Source organism: Eublepharis macularius, chromosome 19 (genome assembly GCF_028583425.1).
Source record: "Eublepharis macularius isolate TG4126 chromosome 19, MPM_Emac_v1.0, whole genome shotgun sequence".
NCBI classification, from domain to species: domain Eukaryota; kingdom Metazoa; phylum Chordata; class Lepidosauria; order Squamata; family Eublepharidae; genus Eublepharis; species Eublepharis macularius.
Genome location: NC_072808.1, coordinates 22,974,542 through 23,000,396, shown reverse-complemented (window position 1 = coordinate 23,000,396; position 25,855 = coordinate 22,974,542). Strand labels below are relative to the sequence as shown.

General features: G+C 48.3%; 2 protein-coding genes and 1 non-coding gene across 4 annotated transcripts; 2 read left to right on the top strand and 1 right to left on the bottom strand.

The window, feature by feature from the left end:
- Nucleotides 1-35: 35 nt before the first annotated feature.
- LOC129346362 (60S ribosomal protein L10) lies at nt 36-3,964 on the top strand. Of its 2 annotated transcripts, XM_055003710.1 has the most exons (7): nt 36-82; nt 187-218; nt 2,062-2,120; nt 2,315-2,422; nt 2,513-2,651; nt 2,903-3,065; nt 3,732-3,964. In XM_055003710.1, exons 2-7 carry the CDS (start codon nt 196-198, stop codon nt 3,885-3,887), a joined length of 648 nt encoding a protein of 215 aa, XP_054859685.1. In that variant the 5' UTR covers nt 36-82; nt 187-195; the 3' UTR covers nt 3,888-3,964. The 2 variants fall into 2 exon arrangements, with proteins under 2 accessions (XP_054859685.1, XP_054859686.1); XM_055003711.1 differs by lacking the exons at nt 36-82; nt 187-218 and adding an exon at nt 684-702.
- Nucleotides 2,679-2,815, top strand: LOC129346651 (small nucleolar RNA SNORA70). The gene has a single exon (XR_008598816.1). It is a non-coding gene; the product is annotated as a small nucleolar RNA SNORA70 (small nucleolar RNA).
- Nucleotides 3,965-7,731: 3,767 nt separating the features above from the next.
- MRPL4 (mitochondrial ribosomal protein L4) lies at nt 7,732-24,124 on the bottom strand. Its single transcript, XM_055003729.1, has 9 exons — nt 24,037-24,124; nt 21,752-21,836; nt 20,223-20,391; nt 15,961-16,012; nt 14,430-14,547; nt 14,150-14,256; nt 9,966-10,075; nt 8,813-8,883; nt 7,732-8,053 (listed from the first exon to the last, which is right to left on the bottom strand). Exons 1-9 carry the CDS (start codon nt 24,082-24,084, stop codon nt 7,908-7,910), a joined length of 906 nt encoding a protein of 301 aa, XP_054859704.1. The 5' UTR covers nt 24,085-24,124; the 3' UTR covers nt 7,732-7,907.
- Nucleotides 24,125-25,855: the final 1,731 nt, after the last annotated feature.

The window sequence follows — 25,855 nt, the reverse complement described above, 5'->3', positions numbered from 1 at the left end:
TGATCCCCATCCGCCCTAGAGCGGCACCCGGATAAGCGCCGCGCAGGCGCACTTCTGCCTTCTTTCTGCCGGCGAGGCGCGGGTGAGATGGCGGCGCGGGGCGGCGGGAGAGGCAGGCCGCGGCCCGCCCGCCCTCCGCTCCGGCCCCGCCACTGACCGCCCCCTCTTCCCCTCTCTCTCTTGCAGGCCGCAGCCATGGGCCGCCGACCCGCCCGCTGGTGAGTGAGGGAATGCCTGGCAGGAGGGCGGGCCCGGCTCCGGCGCTGGCCACGCGGCCTTCCTTGCGGGGCGGGCGGGTGGGCGGGCTCGCGTGGGGCCCTCCTGGTGGAGAGACTCCCCCAGCCCTGCGGTTCTTCTCTCCGGAGTGCGCCTCGCCTGGGCCTTCGGCGGGCGGCGTTTGGGGGCAGCCCGGGAGCCCCGTCTCGCCCGCCGCCTGCCATTGGCTAAAGCAGCGGGTCTCTCCATTGCGGGGCGCCGTGCCTGGCCCTGCCCAGCCTCCTGTTTGGCCTGCTGGGTGTCAGCCCCCTGCCTTGAAGGCCCCTGCGTGAGGGCTCGGCCGGGGGCATCGAGCTGCGTGGCCGCGTCGGGCTGTCTGTAGCGGGGGGCCAGTGGCTCGCGGCCCGCCCTGGTGGGTGCTGTGGGGGTCCAGAGCCTCCCCGTCCAGGGGGGCTGCAGTCGACGTCGGCCGCAGCGTCTTCTCAGGTTCGCACTCCGCGGCTCGTCCTCTGATGTGGCTGGTGCCGCCACGGGTCAGCAGGGCCCTTCCACCCTCTGCGGTGGACAAAGCGGCCAGTCCCTTTGACAGCGAATCAACATAAGCCTGAGGTCGGAAACCACAACGTTCAAAAGCCAGCGAGGGAACATTTTAACCGACCAGGACATTCAGTTGCTGAACTAGGAGTGGCGGTTATTCTACGACTTAATTTCAAAGGGAAATTAGAGAGAGAGAATGCAACTGGTAACAAAGCTCAAGACAGTGCATCCACCTGGATTGAATAGAGACATAGGCTTCCTGTCTCGCACCTACTACTCCTCTGCACATCCCACCTAATCCAGTCAACGTCTGTAATCCCTCCACTCTCCAAGATATAAGGACAGTTTCCTTCTAGCGTATCAGAAGTGCGCTGTGACTCACAAAAGCTCCTGCCCTGTCATAAATACATTTTGTTAGACTTACATGTGCTACTTGGGAGTTTTGCAAGCGTCTTGGGTGCCACACTGGGCCTTGGTGTGACTCTCAGATCTGATTTTCAGATCTTGATGCTTTGACCTAATGTGTAAAATTTCTCAGTGCACATATAGAATTTTTTTTTGCTTCTTGCTAAATAACCCACATTGGGCTGTAACTTGGAGGGAAGGCAGATTATTAAAAAATGTTTTCACTGGGAGGAAATGCCATGAAAGCAGGGATAGAGTTTGGGGGAAGTCTGCTAGCCATGCAGCCTCTCCCCCTCCCCTTTCCTGGTAACATAACGATTAAAATGACCGGCAGGCGGATAAATTACATTTTTTGAAAGGGAATTCTGTGTGCCTGTTACATGAACTCGTCAGTATTTACATGCTAGTTCTCGGGTGTGGTGGGATCTGCTCCTCTTCGAGTCTTTGGCATCAGATGCAAGTTCACATTCTGCATTTTGGTCCATACGGGTAGTGTGTCAGTCCAAGTAAGGAGAGCTTTATGGGCTAATTTTAATGTGCCAGTGCGCGTCAGGGCTTTTTGTTGGCCTTGGCCTGGTCCCCCATCTGCTGCTTATCTTTGAAGATGGTAAAGACAATCTGCAGCGCAGGGAATGGATATAAGAGGGTAGAGTGGATTGGCTGCAACACTGGATAAAGTTCCCGGCCTTATTAAGCCCTGTCTGATGTTTTCTTCTTTCCATTCCCCTCTTCCTTTTTAGCATGGCTACCTTTAAAGGAGAACGTGTTATCTTTGCATCTGTGAAGTATCAGTTATAATACAGGGTAGTGATGCAAGTTGTGACCTGGTCAAATGTTTTTGTCTCTTGCGGCTGGAGTTAAAATGCCTCTTCCTGGTCCTAACTGTCCGTCGTCTTTCTCTAGTTACCGATACTGCAAGAACAAGCCCTACCCAAAGTCCCGTTTCTGCAGAGGTGTTCCCGGTAAGCAAGGCAGTAATTCAAGTTGTTTGGGGAAGATTGAGTAAGATTAGACCTACAGTAGGACTGCCAAATGACAGTGAACAGCAATGGCACCCACCTTACCTTTGTGAGCCACCCCCCCCCAGCTCAGCCTCTTGTGATGGCCTTGTGTCCTCTCACAATACTGACTGATAAAATTCCTTTGTTTCCTTCAGATGCTAAGATCAGAATCTTTGATCTTGGTCGGAAAAAAGCCAAAGTTGACGAGTTCCCACTTTGCGGGCACATGGTGTCAGACGAATATGAGCAGTTGTCGTCTGAAGGTACGGAACCGTAGCAGGGCGTGCGACTGGTTCTTACTGTCCCTGTGTTTGTGTGTTCTGCCCTATTCATGCTGTGTGTCTTCCCCACAGCTCTTGAGGCTGCCCGTATCTGTGCCAACAAGTACATGGTGAAGAGCTGTGGCAAGGACGGCTTCCACATACGTGTGCGCCTCCACCCCTTCCACGTCATCCGTATCAATAAGATGTTGTCATGTGCTGGAGCTGATAGGTGAGTGTGGGGGGGTTTGTAATGAACATGCAGTCAATTAAGCCGACCAGCCCCTGCAGCCATCAGGGGCTGGTGTGCACTGACTGCGCACAGCAATTCCCCTGGTTGTGTATGTGCTCCGTTCTGCTTCATACGGAGTGCTTTAAGGGACCTTGGGAATACTTTTAATAAGTCCTGGCGGAGCATGTCTCTGGACATAGCGCATTGTCTTACAAAGGCAGTACTGAGACAGTAGCTTGGTTTCTCATCAGGCTCCAGACGGGAATGCGTGGCGCCTTTGGCAAGCCTCAGGGCACTGTGGCTCGTGTACACATCGGCCAGGTCATCATGTCTATTCGCACCAAAGTGCAGAACAAGGAGCACGTCGTTGAGGCGCTGCGCAGGGCCAAGTTCAAGTTCCCTGGCCGTCAAAAGGTAGTGTGTCTTCACAGAGTGTACTGGTAAATAGTCCTGGTATTGGGTGAATGTAAAAGCACAGAGTTGATGAAGGTAATCCAGGTTCATAACAGCTATTAAAGTTCACACAAGCCTTGTTCACATATTGTAGTGAACACAGGTCATCTGTAAAGAAGAGCCGTCTGTGTTCACTTTACAAATTAAACCAAGATCAGAACTTAGATAAACTTGAGGATATAGTCACACATTCAGCTGTGCATGTATTGAATGTAACATCAGAATGAACATGTGTATAAAGAAAAATACAGCGTATACTGTACATCCGTCCTGAGCCTGCGAAAGCGGGGAGGGCAGAATATAAATACAATAAATTAAATTAAATTACATGGATTGTATGTGCATTCACTGTAACTTGTGGACAGAGTTACAGCATTTTCTGTTGTACTCTGTGATTTTGTTGCTGCTACAACCAGATGGTCAAGGCAGATGTTTTTATGAGTGTCCTGTCTCCATAGACAGAGATGAAAGAGCTGGGAGTGTGATCTCTGAGCTCACTGCAGACATTACAGTAATAGTTGTGTAATTGCGTTGTGTGGGTAAGGGAGCCTAGTCCTTGGCTAGGAGCACTGGGGCGTGTGAGAATCTCGGTGCCTTGCCTGACCTCTCCCTCGTTCCCTCCTTCAGATCCACATCTCCAAGAAATGGGGCTTCACCAAATTCAATGCTGACGAGTTTGAGGAAATGGTAGCTGAGAAGCGCCTCATCCCAGATGGATGTGGAGTAAAATACATCCCCAACAAAGGCCCCTTGGACAAGTGGCGTGTGCTGCATGCAGCGTGAGCAGCTCAGGCACTCTTGGCTCCCCCTGCCCAGCTGTCGCCTTCAAGGATGTTTAATTAAAAAATATATTGTTGGTATCTCTTGTTCTGGTGATGAGTTTGGGGTGAGATGGAGGGATGAGTTTAGGCCTCAAAAGGCTTGCTTGCTTGGTTCTTCCTTTTTGCAGAAAAAGTGGTTGATGATGTTCTTCGTAAATTCACAACCTTATATAGTACAGTTCTCATAGTAGGAATTTTTTCAGCCGCCTCATAGTGACTCCCATAAAGGCGCTAGGCTTGCAGGGCAAAGTAATTCTGCAGATAGTAATTTTCAGTTTGCTCTTTATTGATATTAGTAACTTTGAATGAGGTAGCTTGTATCCTGTTTCTGCTGATTCCCCCATTCTGGACACCCATTTTGCCCCTGTGCTGTTCATGAGGGTTCCCTGCCCCAATGTCAGTGGGCAAGACCGTAAAACTCATGGATGTAGTAAGATCAAAGCCAGTGTATTTCATACATTGCATCCTCCATTACTGGTTTTTCCTGCAACACCCAACAACGGGAGCTCGGGGCACCTTCTAAGTGAACTATTTGGGGCCACAGCTGTGACTGGCACCCAGAACAAAATCTACAGACGGGTTCTTGAGCAAACATTTAAAAGAAAGTCTGTATAGTCAGTTTTGTTAGGTGATAAACCCATCTAGAAAGTGTTCTATGGGGTATGGAGTCGATGAAATCATTGAATGCAAATTGGGGGTGAGCGGTTAAGTGATGTTCCTGTTGTGGCTGCGACCGGCCTGCAGAAGGAGAGTGCTTGTGGCCAGCTGGGCCGGGTGTCTGACGTTCACAGATGGTGAAAGCTGTGGTGTCCTAATTGGGGCGGGGGGGGGGGGAGAGTTGGGATTCGAACACACAAGTTAAGATCCCTTGACACTTCAAATTGTTCATTGAGATAAAATGCATAGCGTAGCAACAGGTTTTCCTGCTTTCAAAGATATGTCTATGGATTTAAGAGTCAGTTCTGCCTATAATATTTTGCAGTGGTCCATCCAGTCCCAACATCTTGTTCCACAAAGTGGCCTGGAGGTCCAGCAAGCAGCCCTTGGAGGCCAAAGCTTGCCCCCATAGACGTCTATAATACCGAAAGACAGCTGAGATTCCCAGGGAAACAAGTTCTACATCCAGTATCATTTTCTGTACTTACTCTGCTGTCCAGCAGAAGTTTGAAATACACATGTGGCCAGAAATAAGAAGGGGGGGGGGGCTCTGACCATTTCCTGCCTGTTCCTTTTTTACAGCAGGTGCCTGAACTGTACCAAGGCAAAACTCTGCCCATACTGTAATGTGCACTAAAGGAGCATTGCTGTGTAGGTGGGGCTGGGTGTGCTTAGCTACAGGCTATGGACCCACTCCTCCCACCTTCCAAATAAAGCAAGTAGCTGAGAGGTTTCTGGGCCTTTGGTGCCAGCCACAGGTTCACTCCCATGAGCTCCCTGATTTTGTCTCGAGAGGAGAGGTTGCTGACAATCTTGGCCTCTCAGACCCTAGTCTGACGACATACCTGCGATGCCATGGTAGCGCTCTATCACAGGCAGCAGGCTCTGGCAAAGGCCTGTGTGTTCCTGAGCTGCTGCCAGTCGGGGGGAACTATACTGATCTAGCAGGGCCAGCAGATGAAGGCAGCTTTCTCTAAAAGTGGAAATCTGGTGGAAGTTAAGCCATGTACTGAAAGGCTTCCATGTGGCCATCCCCGTTGAGGCACAGCGAGTCTGTTGGCTGATGGCGGTGTCCTCTCTGTGTAGATGGATCTCTACCCAGGTGCTTGCTGGGATATAAGCCCCAGCAGCATTCAGGTTTCCCAGCACCACCAGGTTCTGTCAAGAGGGAGACTGAGTCCTTGCTGGCTGTGCCTTGCAATGCGCCCCCCGCACCCAGGCCCTGCCAAAGAGCTGGGTTTTCCAGCATTGCGCCAGTTCCATGTGCATTCCAAACAGCAGGTCAAGTTCACAGCCAGCTTCCTGAAGACTCTCCTGGTGTAGACAATCTGAGGTGGACAACAGGGGAGAACCACTGGTTCAGGTAACAGAAGGTGTGGCAGCCTTTTTGAAAGTCTGGCCCACCTCTACCTTTCCTCTGAGATGCTTCTTCAGTTAACTGCTGGTTTGTCTAAGAAATGGCCCCTTCACTGCGGCTTCCTCATACATCTGCTTCCTGCCTCCCTTGCACCTGCAATTGTCTTACCCGCCAGCTCCGAGTACCACGGAATTCACTCCTGCATAAACTACGTGAGCACGGAAAACCCAGGTAATGTATTGCAGAAACCAACTCCTCAGGGTGGTGTGAGATTCTGTGATGAGGCTTAGATCCTGAGCCTTTTTCTCGTTCGTGCAACACTACCTTCTGCTGCACAAGTGAGCCTCTGCTATGGCCTACGTTCCCCTGGTGCTAAGTGTTTTATGCCTAGCAGAGAAGAAACGCACTCTGCTATGGAGGATGGTGGTGTGTGAATGGAAGAGAATGAAAGAATCCAAGCCTTAGTATTTAAAGATGAAATTTTGATTGTGCCCAGAAGCAGGGAAAACAAAATGCTAGAAAACTAGACAACAAAAATCTGTGTCTTATTAGTCACACTCGTCTGTCTCGTAGCAATAGACATGAGGCTCTAGGAAGGGTGATTCCTCGGCACCCTCGTGTGGTGGGAAACTGGGCAGTGCCTATGGCTACAAAATTGGAAGCAGGCAGCAAAAGGTCCCATCGCAAAGGCCTCAAAGGCTCTGGAATCTCCCCCAAACTGGCGCCTGTCAGTAATGAAGATACCCATCCTGTTGAGAAGGGCAGCGGACAAAAGACAGTGAATTACAAAATGAAGCTCTGCTGCCCAAGAACTTCAACTGTTGGAAATCCATCCCCCGTTTTAACTGCTGTTCCTTTTCCTTTTCACCATCACTCGAGCCCACACATACACGCCCCATCTTTGTAGCACAAGAACGGCACCTCTAGTAGAAAAGGAGAAACGGAGAGCTAGTGGCACAGTGCCTGAACACACCACCACTACGAGTCTGTGCAATATTTCTTACACAAGGACGCTCAAGTGAAGGGAGACGCAATGTTAGCCAGCAGTTGTGGTTTAAAAGCCGAAGGCGCCGTCAGTTTCCCCTCGCCACAGGCGGATAGTTTAAAAAAAAAGCCCCATCACTTCTCAAAGGGTTTGTTAATTGCATCTAATTAACAAACCCTCTGAGGAGCATCTCTGTCAGGTGTCTTTTTAAACTACCCTCTTGTAGAGAGGGGGAATCGACAGAGCCTTCCGTTCTGTCTTTTTAAACAACATGTCCCGGCTAACATTCTGTCTCCTTTCACTGGAGCGTCCTAGTGTAAGAAGTATGTAGAGAGACTCTAAATGAAAGGGCAATTACACGTTCTGCACCAAGTTACTTTTTGTTGTTCCGAAGGTGTTTGGGAGGGATCCAGATCTCTTTTCTGAACACAACGACCTGGCAAGTGATCCAGTGGCCTATCAGAGTCATTCTTTGGTGGAGGGAAGCGACAGTTTCCTGAGATGTGCAAAATCCTATTGCTGAGAAAGCAATCAGGAATACAGCAAGCCTTTTAGTGGTGATGGTCAAATGGAGCTTCCATGTACAGAGGCAGTTTGACTCTGAATGCCAGAGACTGGGATGAGTGGGACTGAGGATGCTGCCTTCGTGCCTGATGTTTGGGTTGATGTCAAAAACAGGATGCTGCCCTTTTAGGACATGACCCAACAGCGCAGTTCTTCTCTTCTTCCAAAAGGCACCATACAAATGCTATGCCCCTCCCTGGCATTTAACCCTTTGAAGCAGCCAAATCCCAAAAAGAGACCTCCTCCCAATGCAAACGCTGCACCGTTTTATTTTTAAAATTCTCAACAGAGTTTTGACAGTTCATCAGTGCCCAGTGATGGGCTAGGACTTCTTCCGATGAGTTCACGTCCGTGTATGGAACAGGAAGTAGCTTCCGCTCACAGCTGCCCTTGGTTCAGTCCGTCTCCAAGGCAACATGCTAGGGGAAGTCACTGTAGGGGAGCCGGAAAGGGTACAGTGGGCTGTATCGCGTGTCATGCCACAGCAGCTTCTCTTCCAGGAAGGAGACCGTATCCAGGCTGAGCACCAGCGTCTCGTACTTTAGCATGCTGTGCACATTGAGGCCTGCAAGGAGAAGAGGAAAGCACGGACTTAAGTTGGGAGCCATGCGGACGGCAGCCGCCAGACCCCTTCCCAGGGTGCAAGGGTCAGCTGGGCCCCTCAATAAAGTGTCCCAACTACAAGAGTGGTGCCAAAGGCAGAATGGACGAGGGAACATCCCGCTGCGTCATCTGGCTGGAAAGGTTATAACGGGGGTCTTTGGGAATGGGGCTGGCTTTTGCCTGTCCAGTCTCAGGGTACCTCACTGGCCCTCCAGGATTCCTCAGAACTGACCGAGGCCTGAAGAGCACATCAGCCCATTCCTTTAGTGCCCCAGGAGGCTGTTCAGGAGGGAAGGTGGCACGGCCTAGCTCGATTCCGTCAGATCTCAGGAGCTAAGCGAGGTCTATACGTGGATGGGTGGCCACCAAGGAAGGTTCTGCAAAGGAAAGCACGGGCACACCACCTCTGCTGCTCACTTACCCTGAAAGCCCCAGCAGGGGTTGTCACAAGTCAGTTGTCACTTGACTGACTCTCTCTCTCACACACACAAACACACAGAGGATGCTGTTGATCTGGCCCAGGAGACTTGAATTTATTGAATGCAGTTGGGCATTCCCAGACTCAGATAAACAGAGAAGGCGGCTGGGCTCGGTCTCAGTCCTCTGCTGATCATGCTGGAGGGGGACCATGGAAGGGGTGGGAGGGCAAAGTCGGAGCCGGGAGCAGAATCAGCAGCCTGGAGAAGTGCCCCACACACCCACCCGCTCCTTCCCTGCTCACCTATCGCTGGAATTACTGTGATGGTTTTCAAACTGCTCGTGGCAGACTTGATGTCCTCCGGGATCTCATTGCTGCAAGACAGAGAGAGGGAGAAAAGCATATCGGCCTGTCAGGTCCAAGATCTCTTGGCACAAAATGTGATCACTTCTCCATTCTGGCTCAGTGCTCAGGGACCCTGGTGGTACAGTTCCTCTCAGGTCCCTTGGGGGGAAACGCCTGCACCTAAGGATCAAAGCCCAAAGAGCAGGCCTCCGTTGGTCAGAAAAGGCTCAACGCTTATCTGGGAAGTTCCACCAAGGCCCAAGCAGCTTCACCGCCAGCAGCATGGGAATCCATGCCAATCTAATGCAGCCGAGCCGCCCAGAACACTGGGCCACCTGAAAAACACAACAGATTCCACCGAGGCATATGCTTCCATGCATTAGTGGCATGAAAACTTATACCATGATAAATCTATTGGCCTTTCAGGTCCCACACATGGTTTCCTTCTTCAGTGTACAGGCTGGCTGCATGGACAGGGAAGGGCTCTGAGCAGAGGCACCAAAGAAAGTGCACTCCAGTGGCACAGCCAAGGTCCAGGGCAAGAACGGGTGGCAGCTGTGCCCGAGTCATAAGAAACCAACTTTCCAGCCATGGGGCAAGGCTTTTGGGTGCCTTCCATGCCACAGACGTCCTGCCCATTTCAGAGCATTCTGACATGTGCTAGGGCACACGGCAAGTTCACAAGGAACAGTGGGCTGGCCCGTTGAGCCGCAGTATCGAGCCTATGTGCTAAAACACGCCCAACAGTCTAGAAGTTCAGCACATTGCTGAGGGTGAAGAACCACGGTGGGCAAGATGTCTTCGCAGGAATCTGGGCTACCACCAGGGAACGCTTCATCCTGAAACACGGGTCTTCCCAGAACCATTTTGAGAATCACTTGTCAGAGGGAGTGAAATGTCACAGTCACGGCTCCACATGCCAGTAAGCCTTGGCCAAACTGAAACTCTGTCTTGCTCCTGCCAGGAGGGCAGGACAAACATTTTATGCTTCCAAAGCTCAGACCGCCTGCCACAGAGTGGAGTAATAGCGGGGTCTTCCAGTAGACACGGGCAGCCAACCACAGCCGCACCCTCCACCATACCCCTAAACGAGAGCCTGAAGCAAACTCACACATCCACAATCAGCACTGATTGCCCCCAGTGCCTGTAGCGGGCCAGGTCCATCAGATACTGGGGGTCAGAAGTCGGTAGCTCTAGAGAGTCGACAATGTGCAGGTTGTCCTGGGATTGGGGTGGTCGAAGGGAGAGAGACAGGAGATTCAATGAGATCACAACACATGCAGGATGCAGCAGCCCACCCATGAAGCTGCCCTATCCCTCCCAGTAACCCCTCCACCTGAAGCCCCTTCCCAGAAGCCTACTGTGGAGCCATCCCTCCTACACAGTTCCTCCCCCTTCCCCTTGGGAAGCAACAGAGCTCAGAGGCAGAAAACCTGCTTTGCATTTGGACATTTCCAAGGTCTGATGCCCAGCATCTCCAGTGCTAGGAAAACCAGGAGCGGTAAGCCCCCCATCAAACTCTGAAGGGCTGTCACTGCCAGTCATTTTGTGGGCAAGATGACCTCAGGATAAAGCAGCATCGGATATTCCAGAAAGCCACGTTACCCACAGAGCCTCTGACTTAACCCCTTGGACTCCTCTGCCGACAACAACCTAGGAGTTTACATTCATCCCCTTCCCTACAACTTCCCTACCATTGACCCTTTTAGAAGGCAGGATTCTCAGGGTCCTCTTTTTAAATATATGTGTATCAATAAAATAATCCTCTATATAATTTTACCCGCAACATACAAAGCAGGATCGACCAAAGGCAGAACAAGGAAGAAAACATCTAAGGAGATGGGAGGGGGGCATTTAATGGAGGCAAAGGATAGGGAAGGGGAGCCAAAAGACAGGAAAAGGGAAGAAAGACTGAGAAGGAAGGAGGTGAAAAAAACGAAGAGGAAAAAGATCAAAGAAATAACGTGGGAGCTAACACACTGTTACAATGCATGGTCTGAATCCATCCTGGTTCTTCCTTAATTTTGAGTGACAGAAGGTGCCTGTGTTCTGAGCACGTACCATTAGCTATTCGGCTGGATCCTGCAATCCATGCGCGCAAGGCTCACAGATCTCTCCCTTGTTCCTTCCCAGTCCTTCTCAACTCTGCAGACTGAAAGGGCGATTCCCCCCCCTTCCCCTTGTCCTGCCACTCCAATCAATTTTCTAGGGGCTAGAAAGGACTGCTTGAGGGATGGATGTGCACCCATCAGCGCCTTCCCCTGATAGACTGCTGGCTCCAACCTGCTGTGGTCTATATTGATCACGGTAGGGATGAGATTTCGTAATCTCCAGCAGGACAGATGCCAACGATTCTGGTGTCTGTGTCGGAAGTCGCTAGTTCTTGTTGGGCCCTTGCCCACTTCATGGACGTGTGCCTCAGAAAATGGGAGCGGGGGAGCACAGCCGCACTTTCCCTGGTCTCTACACCAGGGTCGATAAGCATCAAGCAGTTTGTTGAAAGCTTAGTATTCGTGCCACTTGACTGGAAAGCAGCCTAGAGCCTGGCACTGGCGTAGTGCCAACAGAGCATGGCAGTGAGTTGGCACCACCAAGTCGACAGCATGCGCTGTCAATCATGACTGGCCCCACCTTTACCTTTAATAAGCAAAGCCCAGATTTTCCAACATACTGTATGAAATTTTGCACTTGACAACCATCACAGCTTCCATCCATTATAAGAATCCAAACCAGCAGGTAAAATCACAACACCTGCCTTGCTGGATCAGCTCTATGCCAAGAATGAGCGGAATGATTCATAGGGGAAAGCTGAACCCGTGAATTCCTACGACTGTCATTGCAGCAGGTGCTGCTGTGTGTGTTTGATATAAAAATGAGGTGGCTGCATACGGCAAGGAACCTGAGGCAGGAGCAATACCCTGCAGTCAACTATCAGGGAAGGCCCAGGCTAAAGAGTTCACCCGCAAGCAGGAGCGGAAACCGTTCCGCTATCTGGAAGAACATAAAGCAGCAAATGCTGGGCCGTCACTGGCGCTGGTGGGAACCCTGCCTCTGCCAACCCAGCCGGTAAGAAAGAAGCCTCCTGCCCCCCTCCGCTGCCCAGCTCCGGGCTCCATGTCTGGGTCAGGCCTGGAGTATGATGGATCATCGGGAGAGCAGAGCGGGAAGTGGTGAACCTGGTCTAGTGTCCTGGCTAGGCACGCACAGGCTGTGATCTGTAAAATACCCGCTTCAAATCTCCCCCCAGCTACAAACTCACAAGGTGGCCTCAGGCAAGTCACTGGGGTGGATCCCACCCCTCGACTGCTCAAAGTTCATACATTTATTCATTCTTTTATAAAATATTTATATGCAGCCTTTCCTTTCAGCTTAAGTTGCGAGTCTTCTTCCAGTCTATGGAGCCTTCGTCCTACTTTTAAGTGGCTCTCCCATTGGAGGAAGACTCATTTGAGTCAGAAGAAGGTCGCTTAGAGGATGATTAGATCTAGGGGTGTGCAGATAAAGAGAAAGAACCAGAAATATACCCGGAAATCACTGTATCACTGTATTAAATCAGCTTCCGGAATAGTGAACCAAATCTGAGTTATAATGGCACACTCCCACCAAACAGTTTGTGTATTTTAGTTTGGAGCTCGCAGCAGCAGCAGCACTAGGCTCTGGGGTCTCACAGCAGTATCTTGTTTTCCTGAACAGCATGCACCAATCGGATCCCAAGAGGAGAGAGCCCTTATGTTATTAATTAACTCTGTTGGTGGGATGAGGGAATGAAGGCAAGACAGATGAGTGCCTCCCTTCTCCCTTTAGCGCTAACTGGAAATGGCCTCGTCTCCCTGCTAATTGGGTCCTTGCAAGGAGAGGCCCCCCTCCTGCCTATCAGCTTTGGAAGGGGAAGACTTTGGTCATAAACTGCAATTCAAAAGACACTTCCCTGGGAGCAAGCATTATTGAATAACATAGAGCTTACATCTTAGTAGACCTGTTGGGGGGGGGGCGTGCCTCTTGGTTTGTTTTGCAGTGTTACCCAGGCAGTGGTCTGTGTTCTCCACCTCATTAGGGCACTTGGAGGGGCAGTCTCTCTGAAGAAAAGTGCACGGGGCACGGGGGCATGCAAAAGTTCTGTTCAACCAGTCAAACTTGATAAAAGCCCAAGAAGACTTTAATCATAGGCTGCAATTTTAAAGACACTTCCCTGGGAGTAATTGCTATTGAATAACATGGGACCTACATCTGAGCAGACCTGTTTTGGACTGCTTCCATAGTCTTTTGGGGCTCTCTTTTTCTGAGTCAAATGGCAAACGCCCTTCCAAAAACAATCCTGCCTGCCCCCAAAAGGAAAACCTATGGGGGAAACACAGGTCTGTTTGGGCAGGGGGGCTCAGACAATCACTCGGCCGGCCTGCCCACACTTGAGTGATGGAGAAGACTGGTGGCAACAATGCCTTGTTTCGGAAGGATCTGGATTCAGTTCTCACTGCAGGAACAAAACTACAAAGCACAAACAAACAGAGCAGCGACAGGCAACAGCAGAATGATAAAGTAATAATTTATTGGCACTACAGAAAATGAAAAAAGTGAAGATGAAGCAGGATTATTTTTAATGTCACTGCATTGCACTGGGTGGAGCACTCTCTGGCTTGGAAGCAGCCCACCTGCCCCTTTGCCAGTCAGTTTCCTGCCATAGCATGCACCCACCAACACTTGCGAGGTCTGTGTTGATGTGGTTTTTGTTTAAGTCTAGCGCCCCCCTTCCCAAAAAGCACACTATGTGCATGTACAGCTGCCCAACACTTGCCTTGATGCCTTCTCCAGACTTTGTGCTCAAAGCCAGTGGGTCAATGACTTAGAGGGAGGGCCGTGTTCTGCGTGATTTTGGTGCTGTTAACTGCAAAAACAGCTGTCCAAAGAGCCTGGAAGTCCTCATTGAAAAAAATGGATCCCAAACTCATGATAATGGGGGGGAAAACAACAGATCAGATCTGAGCTAGCACTGCCTGAGCTGGAAAAAATCAGTAGCAGAACATAGTTGTTTCAGAACCCCAGATCCAAAACTGTTTCTCAGTGCACACTTCTAGTTGGATCCACCCTACTGTCTCTGCCAACAGCAGAAGTGAAAGTACACTGGCCTATTTTACCAGGCTACCGCCAAGAACAATTGCTCTTTACCTTATGGTTGTGTGGCTAAAAATATTAATTTACAAAACTTGCATATTCAAAATCTATAAAGCTAGCTAAAAACCCAGCTGATTAAAGATTAGAATGCCTCCGCAAATACTGGAGAAAATGCAGATGCAGTACCTGAGCCAGCTTGGTTGTCAGTGCCACTTTGAGGCCCAAGACACGCATCTTCATGGGGAGCATGTAGTAGTAGCTGGTGGGGCCACGGGGGCCATGGGCCACACCACCTAGCAGGGAAGAAGGAGAGCCACAGAGGTTACAGGGAGGGCCAGGATACAGGCAAGAGGGTCAGGAGGGTTCATGGGACGCCTGCACTTCAGTTACAAAGTCATTGTTCTCTGCTAGGCCTAGGAAACTGACCTCCCCCTGGTTCCTACCAGAATCAAGGAGCACTACTCACCACCACGCCACAAAGGTGAACGGGTACTGCCATGCCGGGCCCGTCCAGTCCCCTTCTGTTGCCAGGGTTTCCTACCGCCCCCTCGCACCTCTGCTCGTGACTTTGTCTTGGCATAACTCTGGAAAGGTAAGGCAGCTCCCAGAACATGGCCAGAATAGCATGCACCAGATACAAGTGAAATAGGGCAATCTAAGCATTTCCTAACAACAGGCACACAAGGTAGGCCGGTATTTTCAGTTAACTTATTCTGTTTACGAAGTGCAAACTACAGTTGACAAGAAGAGAAAGAACGCTAGAATACAACAAAGATTTTTTTTAAAAAAGGATAAGCACTGCAACAACAACTCCGTGTAAGCTCTGACCAGGCTGGCATTTTACTCCACTGTGAGGAAGAGGAGGACGCAGGACTCCTTGCAGAATGCAGCTCCTGCAGCTACGAGGAGGTGCTCAAAAGGGAGGGGGCAAAGGCCTGCCAAAAGCTCAGCAGTCAGAGGGGTGGTGGTGTCAGACTTCCAGGGGATGGGGAGGAGCTTCAGGCGCCTGCATCACTCCCAGCCCCTCCCTACAACTAGCAAACCCAGAACAAATCATGCACACAGACTTAATTCACAGGTACGGTCACAGAATTCAGCTTCTACTGATGGGAAAGAATTTAATTTTTTTTTCACAGCTGTACTTTCCTGGGGCCCTTTAGAACGTTTATTTTTTTAAATTATTTTATACCCACCCTCCCCATGTGGGCGAGGTACAACATTGATTAAAATACAGCTTAAAATCAATTATAAAACTCTTTCGGGGCAACCAGCGGGAGTGGACTCTCCATACCCCTTGTATAGGGAGACCGGTGGAAGGCTCAGCAATGATGGGCTAAAATTAGCCTCCACCATATGCCTGGCAGAACATCTCTGTCTCGTAGGCCCACCTAAATGCTACAAGATCCTGGCCGGCCCGAGTGTCCTTAGACAGAGAGTTCCACCAGGTTGAGGCCAGGACCAAAAAGGCCCTGGCCCTGGTAGAGGCCAGCCGAGCCTCCCTAGGGCCAGGGACCACCAGTAGATGTTTTCCGGTTGAACGAAGTGCTCTCTGGAGCACATCCAGGGAGAGATGGTCCCTTAGGTATGCTGGTCCCAGTCCATTTAGGGCTTTACAGGTCAGAACCAACACCTTGAACTGGATCCGGAATTCTACTGGGAGCCAGCGAAGCTGCTGCAAGATAGGCGTTATGTGTGTCCTACACGAAGCTCCAGTTAGGACACGTGCAGCAGCATTCTGGACCTGTTGAAGTTTCCAGATCAGGCCCAAGGGCAGCCCTGCGTAGAGCGAGTTACAGTAGAACATGAAATACTTCCCCCATTTCCAGATGGCCACTAGAGCAGAGTCCTGGGACCACACGGAGCTTCCCAGTGGACAAGCTCTTCCAAAGCCTGGCTTATAGGCCTCTTGGACCTCACCCCTCAGCCAGGCAGCCCAACCACCGGCCTTGTTCCTACAAGACCTCGCGGCATGTTCCCACCTACGTTTTGGTACTCACAATTCTTTTGAAGTTCTTCTGCCAAATAGCCACAGTGTGCAAGATATCAATACTGGAGGGGGTGGGGGGTGGGGAGGACAGATAAGCAAATATTAGCAGGAGACCTGGGAAGTGGGCACCAATAGTAACCACCAAGGGAGAAAGAGACACGGCTGCCTCAGCTTGGAACTGAAATGCCGGAGCCTCCTTTGCAATCCAGGAAAAGCCTTACAGTGGCTCTTCGACCAGCTATCTGTGGCTCTTCTGAGCACCTTTCAGAATGATTATTGCCCCAAGGGAAAAGTAACGGTTTAAAATATTTAATACAACTTGTCTAGGACAATTACACCAAGGTGTGGCGATGTCGGAGTTCTATGTACAATGCTTGGACAACAAATGCAGCTGTTGAATGCAAAGCCACAAAACGAAACTCTCTGTAAGTAAAAAAATGTAGCCTGCAAAGATGTTGTAACTATCCCTGGTCCAGCAGAATTACAGCAAAACTTAAAGGGAACTTTTACTTATAAAGAAGCATTTTGTGTGTGTATGTGCGCACATGAGAGAGTTTTTTAACATCTAAAAGGTAAAATTAAGACCCTACAGAATCAAATAATTGACTGAAGAGGTTGCACAGAATATTAAATTTGCTAAACAAAATTATTTTGAACATGCTAATAAATCAGGGAGATGGCTGGCCTATAAACTTGGAAAGGAAAAAGAGAAAAGACTTATTCATTGTCTATACGATGAGGCAAGAAGAGAAAGGACACAAAAAGAAGAGTTAAAGAAAATTGTAGAAACCTTTTATAAAAACTATATGGTAAGGTTGAAATACCAATAGAAAAGCAAACACAGTATCTGAAAAAACAAGACTTACCAAAGATATCTGAGACAAGAAAGTGGTTGAATGATCCAATTGCGGCAATGGAAATAGTGGAGGCTACACAAAAACAAAATAATGGGAAAACTCCAGGCCCAAATGGACTCCCAGAGGAATACCATAAAGCACTAGAAGATGTTATTCTTCTACCCTTCAAAAATATGATTAGTACAGCAGTCGAAGAAATATCTTTGCCGGAATCATGGATGGAGGCGACAATTTCATTAATACATAAAAGAGGGAACAGATATGAAGGAAATTAAGAATTACCGCCCCATATCTTTGCTCAATTGGGACTATAAAATATTTGCTACAGTATTAGCTACAAGACTGAAAAAAGAATTATCAGACATAATAAATCAAGATCAGACGGGGTTTCTTCCTAAAAGACAACTGAGAAATAACATTAGAATTGCCTTAAATTTGTTGGAATATTACGAACAACATCTGGAGAAGTAGATGGCCATGATATTTTTGGATGCTGAAAAAGCCTTTGACAACGTTAATTGGCAATTCTTTATTGAACAGTTGAAGGAGATGGAATTTGGAACGGAGTTTATAAGAGCAATTGAATCCATATATAAGAAGCAGAAAGCAAAAATAGTCATTAACGACAACTATACTGAAGCTATAGAGATTGAAAAAGGAACAAGACAGGGCTGTCCTCTCTCACCACTAATATTTATTTTGGAAGTATTGATGAGGAACGTAAGAAGCAATGTGGCGATCAAAGGAGCAGCTGTTAAAGGTCATAAGTATAAAGTACAAGCATTTGCAAATGATTTATTATTTATATTGGAAGAACCTCTGGAATCAATAGAGAAATGAATGCACTACTTTAAGAGTTTGGTCAATGGCTGGAATGAAGATTAATTATCAGAAAACAAAAGTGATAACCAAAAATATGACAACAGCTCAAAAAATGGAACTTATAGGAGTGACAGGATTTCAATTAGAAAAGAAGGTAAAATACATAGGGTTCTATTTAACAGCCAAATGTGGTTCGTTAATGAAAGATAACTATGTGAAACTGCTTCAAGAAATCAAGAACGATCGAGAGAGTTGGGAAGGACTGCAACCATCAAAATGAATATACTACCACGGATTATGTTTTTATATCAAACCATCCCAATTTGTATTAGTAAGACCTTTTTTGAAGAGATAAACAAGATAATATCTAAATTTATACGGCAAGGGAAAAAACCAAGGATTAAGCTGAAAATACTTCAAGATTTGAAAGAGAAATGCAGGTTTTGCTCTGCCGGACTGGAGAATATACTACAAAGCATGTTGCCTCGTGTGGATGAAAGAGTGGATTCTATTAGAAAATCAAAGACTCCTTGCTCTAGAAGGACATGACTTGCAGCTAGGATGGCATGTATTTTTATGGTATAGGAAAGCTAAGGGGCACAAATACTTCAAGAACCATCTGATTAGAAAATCCATTATAACAGTTTGGGAAAAAACTGCACCGTTAATTTACGCCAAGGTTCCACAATGGGTATCACCCTTAGAAGCGTTTTCACAACCAAAGATGTTCTCTCTGGATAAGAGTATTAGATACAAAGACCTTCTAGACGATAAAGGAGTATTAAAAACAAAAGAGGAATTACAGAGGCAAGGTATCAATTTAGATTGGTGGTCAAGGGCCCAGATTGAGTCTAGATACAATAAGGATAAAAAGCTGGGAGGTTTTTTATGTAGAACAAAATGGCTTTGAAAACTTGCTCTGTAACTCTGATGAGAAATTGATAAAAATGATGTATGTATTTTGTAATGCAAATGGAAAAGAAAAATGAGGGAGTGGAAGAATATAAAATTAAATGGACACAAAACTTAGGATGAAACTCAGATTCGATGTAATGGAATACGATATGGAAGGTGAATGTTAAAATAACTAAGTCAGTTGCATTTAAGGAGAATCTATACAAGATGTTTCATAGATGGTACTTGACTCCAGACAGACTTGCTAAAATGTACAAAAATATATCAAATAAAAGTTGGAAGTGTGTGAAGCATACAGGAAGATTTTATCATATGTGGTGGACTTGTAAAGAAGTCCATAAATTCTGGATAATGGTACATAATCTTTTGCAACAAATTTTACAGTATATAATTCCTTTTAAACCTGAGATATTTCCGTTAAACTGTGTACCAGAAGAGCTGGATAAAGATCAGAAATGCTTTATAGTTCATGGAGTAACAGCGGCAAGAATCCTATTAGCATCTTTCTGGAAAAGATCAATTAATACCCCAACAGGAAGAATTGATAGCGAAGATAATGGAAAACGCAGAAATGGACAAACTAACTTCATTAACGAAAGGACAAATGGAAGAAGACTTTGCTGCCCCGTGGACACCATTTTATAATTGGATAAAAAACAATGACTTGAATGTAGTAAACATATGAAGACATTATTGTAATGTGTTACTAATAATCACAGTTAAATGACTGGTGAAATGGTAAGATGAAAATGTGTAGATAAGTCGAATTCTAACTCAAGCAGACTTTATGATGTTTATTCTATACCTTATTTCCTACCCCCTTGTTTCCCCTAAACTTATATGAGAAAGCTAATAAAAAATTAATAAAAAAAATAGGTGTGAATTCTGCATGTTATTTGTTTATATACACTAAACAGTTTTAATTATTATTCTAACAACTTTAAAGGTTATCATTTTTCTACTATGACCTTTAATAATCCTTGTATCACATAGCTCTTTATATGTTTTTCTTGTCCTCTTCCTTTACCCCTCTTTTTTTCTGTATTCCCTTTTTGTTATAATAAATAAAAAAGGAAGGAGAAAAAAAGAGTTTTTTAAACATTCAGCCTAACAAGAGTTCAGGAGAGTGCAAAAGCTTTGTGTTCAAAGTCTGCCTTGCAAGCGCTTCCCCTCGCTCCAGATGTTCAAGCCCTGGCTAAAGCTCAACAGTAGCAGGAGGAGACAGCCTGACATGCTCAGAGGTCCTCTGATGGTTGCAAGGTTATATTATAGTTGTATGTCATTGTTTCTGTGTGTTTGGGGTGGTGCAGAGGGCATACAGGAGTCATCTTGCTCTTTTGGCTGATGGGAAGTGCGATCTGTGGAGCAACTGCCACTGGTTTAAGGCATCTATGTGCTATGCATGGAAGGGTGCAGGCCAGTCCCTCAGTTCAACAGGTGCTCCACTAGAGACACTTCCCATCACACTTACTCAGAGGTTTACCCACATTATACTTGGCCCCATTTTAATTAGTGCTCCATTCCTCCTGTGCCATAACTTTGCCCCTGCACCCCCTACCCCCAGAATAAGACATGATGTACTTTGTGGAACAGACCTTTCTTTCTAAGCCATGTGTGCAATTTCTGGCTTCTCTGCAACAATGAGGACTAGAAACATGAACATAATTTCAGTGCTTACCGGGGCATGACTGCAAACACATCTGGGTGCAGATCTGTCAAACCCTCATATCTGGCATCATAATGTTTTAAGGACTCCACCCAGGCTTGGACAGGCATGAGGTGCTTGGGGACAGCAATGTTGCACTTTCGTAGGATGGGGTCACTAGAGACCCCACCATGGCATTTTGCTAAAAGGAAGCAAGAGAAAAAAAATACAAACAATCACACTGCTAGTGGGAGCTGCCATTTACCAAAAGAAATCATTTTGAATACTTGCAAATAATTGTACAAGTAAAATTCTATACGTATTTTATGAGCCCATGCATGCCTGTATAAGTTATCTATGACACAGATATCTTTAAACAAAGAATGAACCATCTCTCTTTCTCTTTGTTTTTAAAACTTCATGGTTGTGCAACAAAAGATGTCAAAGGAAGGCTGGAAAACCATTTAAAATAACTAAATGTTGTATTCAGGTGTTTAAAGGTAAGAACAGACTCTAAAAACATCACCTGCATTCCTAGACGGCAGCATTAAATGTTTAAAGAGCACCCTGGGACATTTCCCGATTGCGTCTTTTAAGTAACAGAGTCAGTCAGAAGATTGTCAGCAAGTAGCAGCTGACTTACAGTAACCCCGCAGGGTTTTCAAAACAGGACACAAACAAAAGCGGTTTGCCATTGCCTGCCTCTGCATAGCGACCCTGGACTTCCTGGTGGCCTCCCATCAAATACTAATCAGGGCTGACCCTGCTTAGCTTCCAAGATCTAATGACATCAGGCTAGCCTGGCCATCCAGGTCCTGGTCAGTTAGAAGAAATTCTGTCTAAAAGCAAGCACTGATGCCCCAGGAGGATTTTACACTCCTTCAGAAACAAGGGCCTGTGAATACACAGGCAACTGGATGAGCAAGAAACAGGCTTCAGCAACAGAGAAGTTACCCTTCTGCAGTCTTTGGCATCATCCACACGGGTGCAGGGGTGGAAACAGGTGACCCTGCTGTGGAAGTAGCAGCAAAAGGTATGGGAGGCAGCAGGAACAGCCTCCACACGGCCCATCCCAGCACCACCTGCTGACACCATCTGCTCTCTGCTTTCCCAACCATTCCCTCCAATGCATCACCATTTCTCAGCCAACAATTGCACTGCCCCTCTCCCCCCTGGCTGGCAAATCTCCTTTTCCCCCTTCAAGCTGAACTGCAGTGGTCTGCGGAAAAGTGAAAAAGCTCAACAAATGTCTAAAGGGACACAGAGTCTAGCCCTGCCACTTTGAAGACTGAACTAAGTTCTCTCCCCCTCCCTATACGGATGGTGAGTGGAGGGTCCACCCGGACCTTGTGTCTGCAGCCAGATCCTCCTGAGCCAGATCACAAGGCTTCTTTCCTCGGAAGGAACACAACATCATGTGGCTACTCCCCAAATGTCCCACTGTCCACAAAGGGGAAAATCCCCAGACAGAAACAGCCTCAGGCACACCACAGAGCAGGCATTTGAGGGTGTGCCCAATATTTGCAGCCTTTGAGGGTTCTGCAGCCCTAAGAGGGTCTCACCTGTGAGGGATGCTGCATCCACCTCGGTAGCAGAAACGTCAGAGATGCCGGAAAGACCCTTCTGGTTTGACACTGTGGACAAAGCCTTGGGAAAGAAATTCAAAGAAAGCGGGAGTGAGACATTAGAAGGCTCCGAGGAACAATGCTACACTGTGTTTATGTGAGCAGGCTAAAACCCCGACATCTCTTGGTGCCCGCCTGTCTGTGCTCCGTGGCTGCAAGGTTAATTGATCCAAGCCATTCCCCTTCACTGCCCCTCATGTTTGCTTGCTACATTTGTAAAAGTATGGAAGACTGAGAGCATTTGGAAGAAAGCAAATTATTCCTGAGAGCATCTGGAAGAAAATAAATTATTTCAGCAGATAGGCTCATTCTTCTTGTGTTTGTTGGTCCTCTGCGTTTTTACTCCTTAAACCTTGTGTGCTTTTAAATTTGTAAGTTGTGTATTTTAATCTGTGTTTTAATTCATTAATAAGATTTTATTTAAAACATTTCTACACCACCTTAACTATCCAGTCAAAGTATCCAAGGGGGGGAACATAAAAAGATGCTTTGCAACATTCATTTAATTTGTCCTCCCAACAACCTCTTCTGCTAAGTTACTGTTTCCATTCCACAGATGGGCCACAAAGGCTAGAGTGACCAGATGGCATCTAGAAACACCTGGAGAGAACAGCACAGAAGAAAATATCCCAGATGCAGCTCATTTCGCAGAGCTGACCTCTACGCTGTGCCACCTAATCAAGTCACTGTCCTTCCTGCAGTAGACACACACCGTTTTACATCCTGCCCTACACCAGTGACCTCCCAGGCAGTCCCTGCTTCACACTCCTCAGACCCATCACAGTTGTCCTTCACAAGCCCTGCACCAACCATCCAGCTGCTTCTTATGAAAAGCCTAAACAAGCCCTCACTTAGAATTCTTCAGATGAAAAGCCCCAACTGTCGGGGATGCTTCAGGTGTTTTGGGGAGGAGAGGGGGGAGAAGCATGCTCATTCTGTGACATTTATTTCAAACAGTTTCTGGACAGGTAAAAAGAGCGGTTTGGATCTCACAGAGCATTTCCATTGACAGAAGGGATGTCTGCCAGCAGAGGGGATCTTTGTCCTTTCCTGCTGCAGACAAAAATGCCCCCCATGTTACTTCTGGGGATACAGAACTCCAGGAACAGCATAAGGGGGGGGGGGCGGTGTTGGAAGCCTACAAATTGAGGGCGGGTGGGTTAACAACTGCCCTTCCATTCACAGAATCTTCCACAGACACCAACCCACTAATTTCCTGCACAACTGTGTAGCAAAGAAGGTCACTGACGTGTGATGTGAGGGCCCTTCTAGCTTAGACACATTGAAAACAGACTAGACAACTTCAGGGAACACAAAGCAAAGAGAGTCCATCCATTACCTTTTTTCCCCACCCTTCCTCACAGGTGCTTCAGGCAGCACACGTGGCCCTCCCCTTGTCTCTTCCTCACAAGAACCCTAGGAGGTTGCTTACACTGAGCGAGGAGGACCATGGTCACTTGGTGAAAGTTGTGAAGGAGCAAGGAGCTGAACCAGATCTCCCGGTCTTGGTATGATACTCTGACCAATGCGCCACACCTTCCCCTCTGCAGGAACGATGCCCATCGACCTGTCTGCCTGAGCATTCCGGGGCAGGCGCTGCTGGCCAGAACCATTGACCAAATGGGCTCTAGGGCTGACCAGGCAGAGCAATTCTTATCGGAGACTACAGGAAGCCCTTTGGCCAGTCACTTTTACTCAGCTTATCCTACCTTGCAGCTGGGTTGTCAACTCTACCCTGGGGAACTCCTGGATATTTGGGGGCAGTGTCTGGAGGGGGGAGGGGAGGGAGGAATTTTCCCCAGACTTTTTGGTCGACCGTGGAGCTTGGTCTGAGGAACTGCCACTTTCTCCGTGGTAACTGATCCCTCTACAGTCTGGAGATCTGTTGGGATCCTGGGAGAAGTCCAGGAGGCCCTTGAGCCAGCCACTCACTGACCTCCGGGTGCTTGTTGGGGATCTTCTGGAGCGACAACTGGTCTCCAGCCCACACAGCCCAGTTCCCCCGCAGAAAGGGGCTGCTCTGATGGGTGGACTCCATGGCCTTGTGCCCTGCTGAGCCCTCGCCCTCAACCCCGCATTCCACAGGCCCCACCCCAAATCTCCAGGAATTTCCCTCTCAGAGGTGGCAACCCCCCTGGCAGGGTTATGGGCCGCACAGGCAACCGGCCAAGCAACGCTCCTGGATGCAGCCAGGCCCCGCCCCGCTGCCCCCGCAGCCTCACCCGCGGGGCAGCCCCCCGGCCCAGCCACCGAACCGCCTGCCGGAGCATCCTCCCGATCCGCAGCCCGCTCCAAGCAGCGCTCAAAGGCAGCCGCATCCGGCGCAGAGTGATGACGCCAGAAGCGAGGCCGGGTCCCTTGGGCCTGGAATTCGACCAACTTCCGCTGAGGCTCAGACTAGCGGGGGCGCTCTACCCCTCCACATCTCTGTGGTGCCGCAACCCTCATTCAAACAGAAAGCGAGGCCTGGAAGGTCATAGAGGGGGAAGAGACGGAGCGCCCGCGCACTTCCGGTCTGTTGCCCAGCCCTTCCCTCTCTTGCGGCCAAGGCTTCGGGTTCTTGCCGGAAGTTCAGGGTCTCTCCAGCCTTTTCTCTCTCTCTCAGCTCGTCCAGGACACCGGGGGCGTGGCCTAGCTAGGGGCGGGGCTGCCTGCTCGTTTGCATTTGCTGATTGCGGGAGGCAGCCCGCCTGGCCGGGCCCTCGCTGGGTAGCCTCGCTTGGGGTGTTGCAGCTGCAGGAGACTCTCGCAGAGCTGGGCAAAGGGCAGGCCGGACAGGGGAGCGCCTTTCTCATGAGAAAGGCTGGAAACGCCGGGGCTTCTACGCTTAGAGGAAATACTGCCTGCCTGCGGTTTGCAAAATTACCCGGGGGGGGGGGAGAAAGTGGTCCCCCCATAAGACTAGAATCAAGGGGCACCTTTTGAAGTTGAGGCAATAGAGTCAAGGCCCGCGTTGCCATCATAGACTGGAGTAACTCTTCTGAGGATCCAGAGGAGTTAGCCGTGTTAGTCTGTAGTAGCAAAATAGTAGAGTCTGGTAGCACCTTTAAGACTAAGCAACTTTACTGTAGCATAAGCTTTCGAGAACCACAACTCTCTTCGTCAGATGCATCACCTAGCACCTTTAAGACTGTCTTCTCAGATGCATCTGACGAAGAGAGCTGTGGTTCTCGAAAGCTTATGCTACAGTAAAGTTGGTTAGTCTTAAAGGTGCCACTGGACTCTTTGCTATTCTTCTGAGGGTTGCACTGAAAAGGTAGGACTACCTCCCACAACAGGGTGTTGACCTGAGAAACTCACTGCTCCGAGATGTGGTGATGGTGAGAAGGGTTGAAACAGGTGAGATGAAGCTGAGCTGCGGCTGCCTGGATAGCTGCTTGGGGCTTCTGGGTCCTTCAGATGTCTCTTTCTCCAGAGTTGATGTTAGCTCACCCAGGATGAGGTGAGCAGGATCCTGCGTGCTGTGAAGCCTACCACCTGCCCGTTGGATCCATGCCCATCATAGCTGGTGAAGACCAGCAGTCCCAGGATAGGGGCCCCTTTGGCTGACATCCTCAATCTGTCTTTGAGCACTGGGATTTCCCCGGGGTCACTGAGGGAGCCAGTGGTGCGGACCTTAGGGGTTTTTTTTTACTTTATTTTCATTTTCTTAACAACAAATACAGCATTTGTAATAACTTTTTAAGGTACATTGATAGTGGCTACATCCATACATGAATAGATCTTTCTAGTCTGAATAGATCTTTCTAGTGATTGTCTAGATTTCTGATGAGCCGTTTGGTTCTTATAATTTTGGTCTTTCTGGTTCTTCAAAAGGTAGGATGTTGTAATGTATCTCTAATAAATTGATCAGTATATGGTTTTCAGGGAGTTTTAGTAGGTGGTCTGTTATCCCTTCATTAGCTGTGCTTATTTAAAGTTCTACCATTTTAATAAAAAGTGTTTGATATAGTTGATTGGTTGTATGTCATTCGCAGTAATATGTACAAAGAAGGGAACCTAATTTTCAGTGAACTCCATTGTCCTAGGATAGATTTTGGC

What these genes read in the sequence shown, in the direction of transcription:
- LOC129346362 (XM_055003710.1), top strand. Translation starts at nt 196, where the DNA reads ATGGGCCGCCGACCCGCCCGCTG. An exon ending in TGAGCAGTTGTCGTCTGAAG is followed by an intron (nt 2,423 to 2,512) that starts GTACGGAACCGT and finishes TCTTCCCCACAG; the next exon opens with CTCTTGAGGCTGCCCGTATC. An exon ending in TCATGTGCTGGAGCTGATAG is followed by an intron (nt 2,652 to 2,902) that starts GTGAGTGTGGGG and finishes GTTTCTCATCAG; the next exon opens with GCTCCAGACGGGAATGCGTG.
- MRPL4 (XM_055003729.1), bottom strand. Translation starts at nt 24,084, where the DNA reads ATGCTCCGGCAGGCGGTTCGGTGGCTGGGCCGGGGGGCTGCCCCGCGG. An exon ending in TTCACCTTTGTGGCGTGGTG is followed by an intron (nt 14,257 to 14,429) that starts GTGAGTAGTGCT and finishes CTTCCCTGCTAG; the next exon opens with GTGGTGTGGCCCATGGCCCC. An exon ending in TCAGTGCTGATTGTGGATGT is followed by an intron (nt 8,884 to 9,965) that starts GTGAGTTTGCTT and finishes TCTGTCTTGCAG; the next exon opens with CAATGAGATCCCGGAGGACA.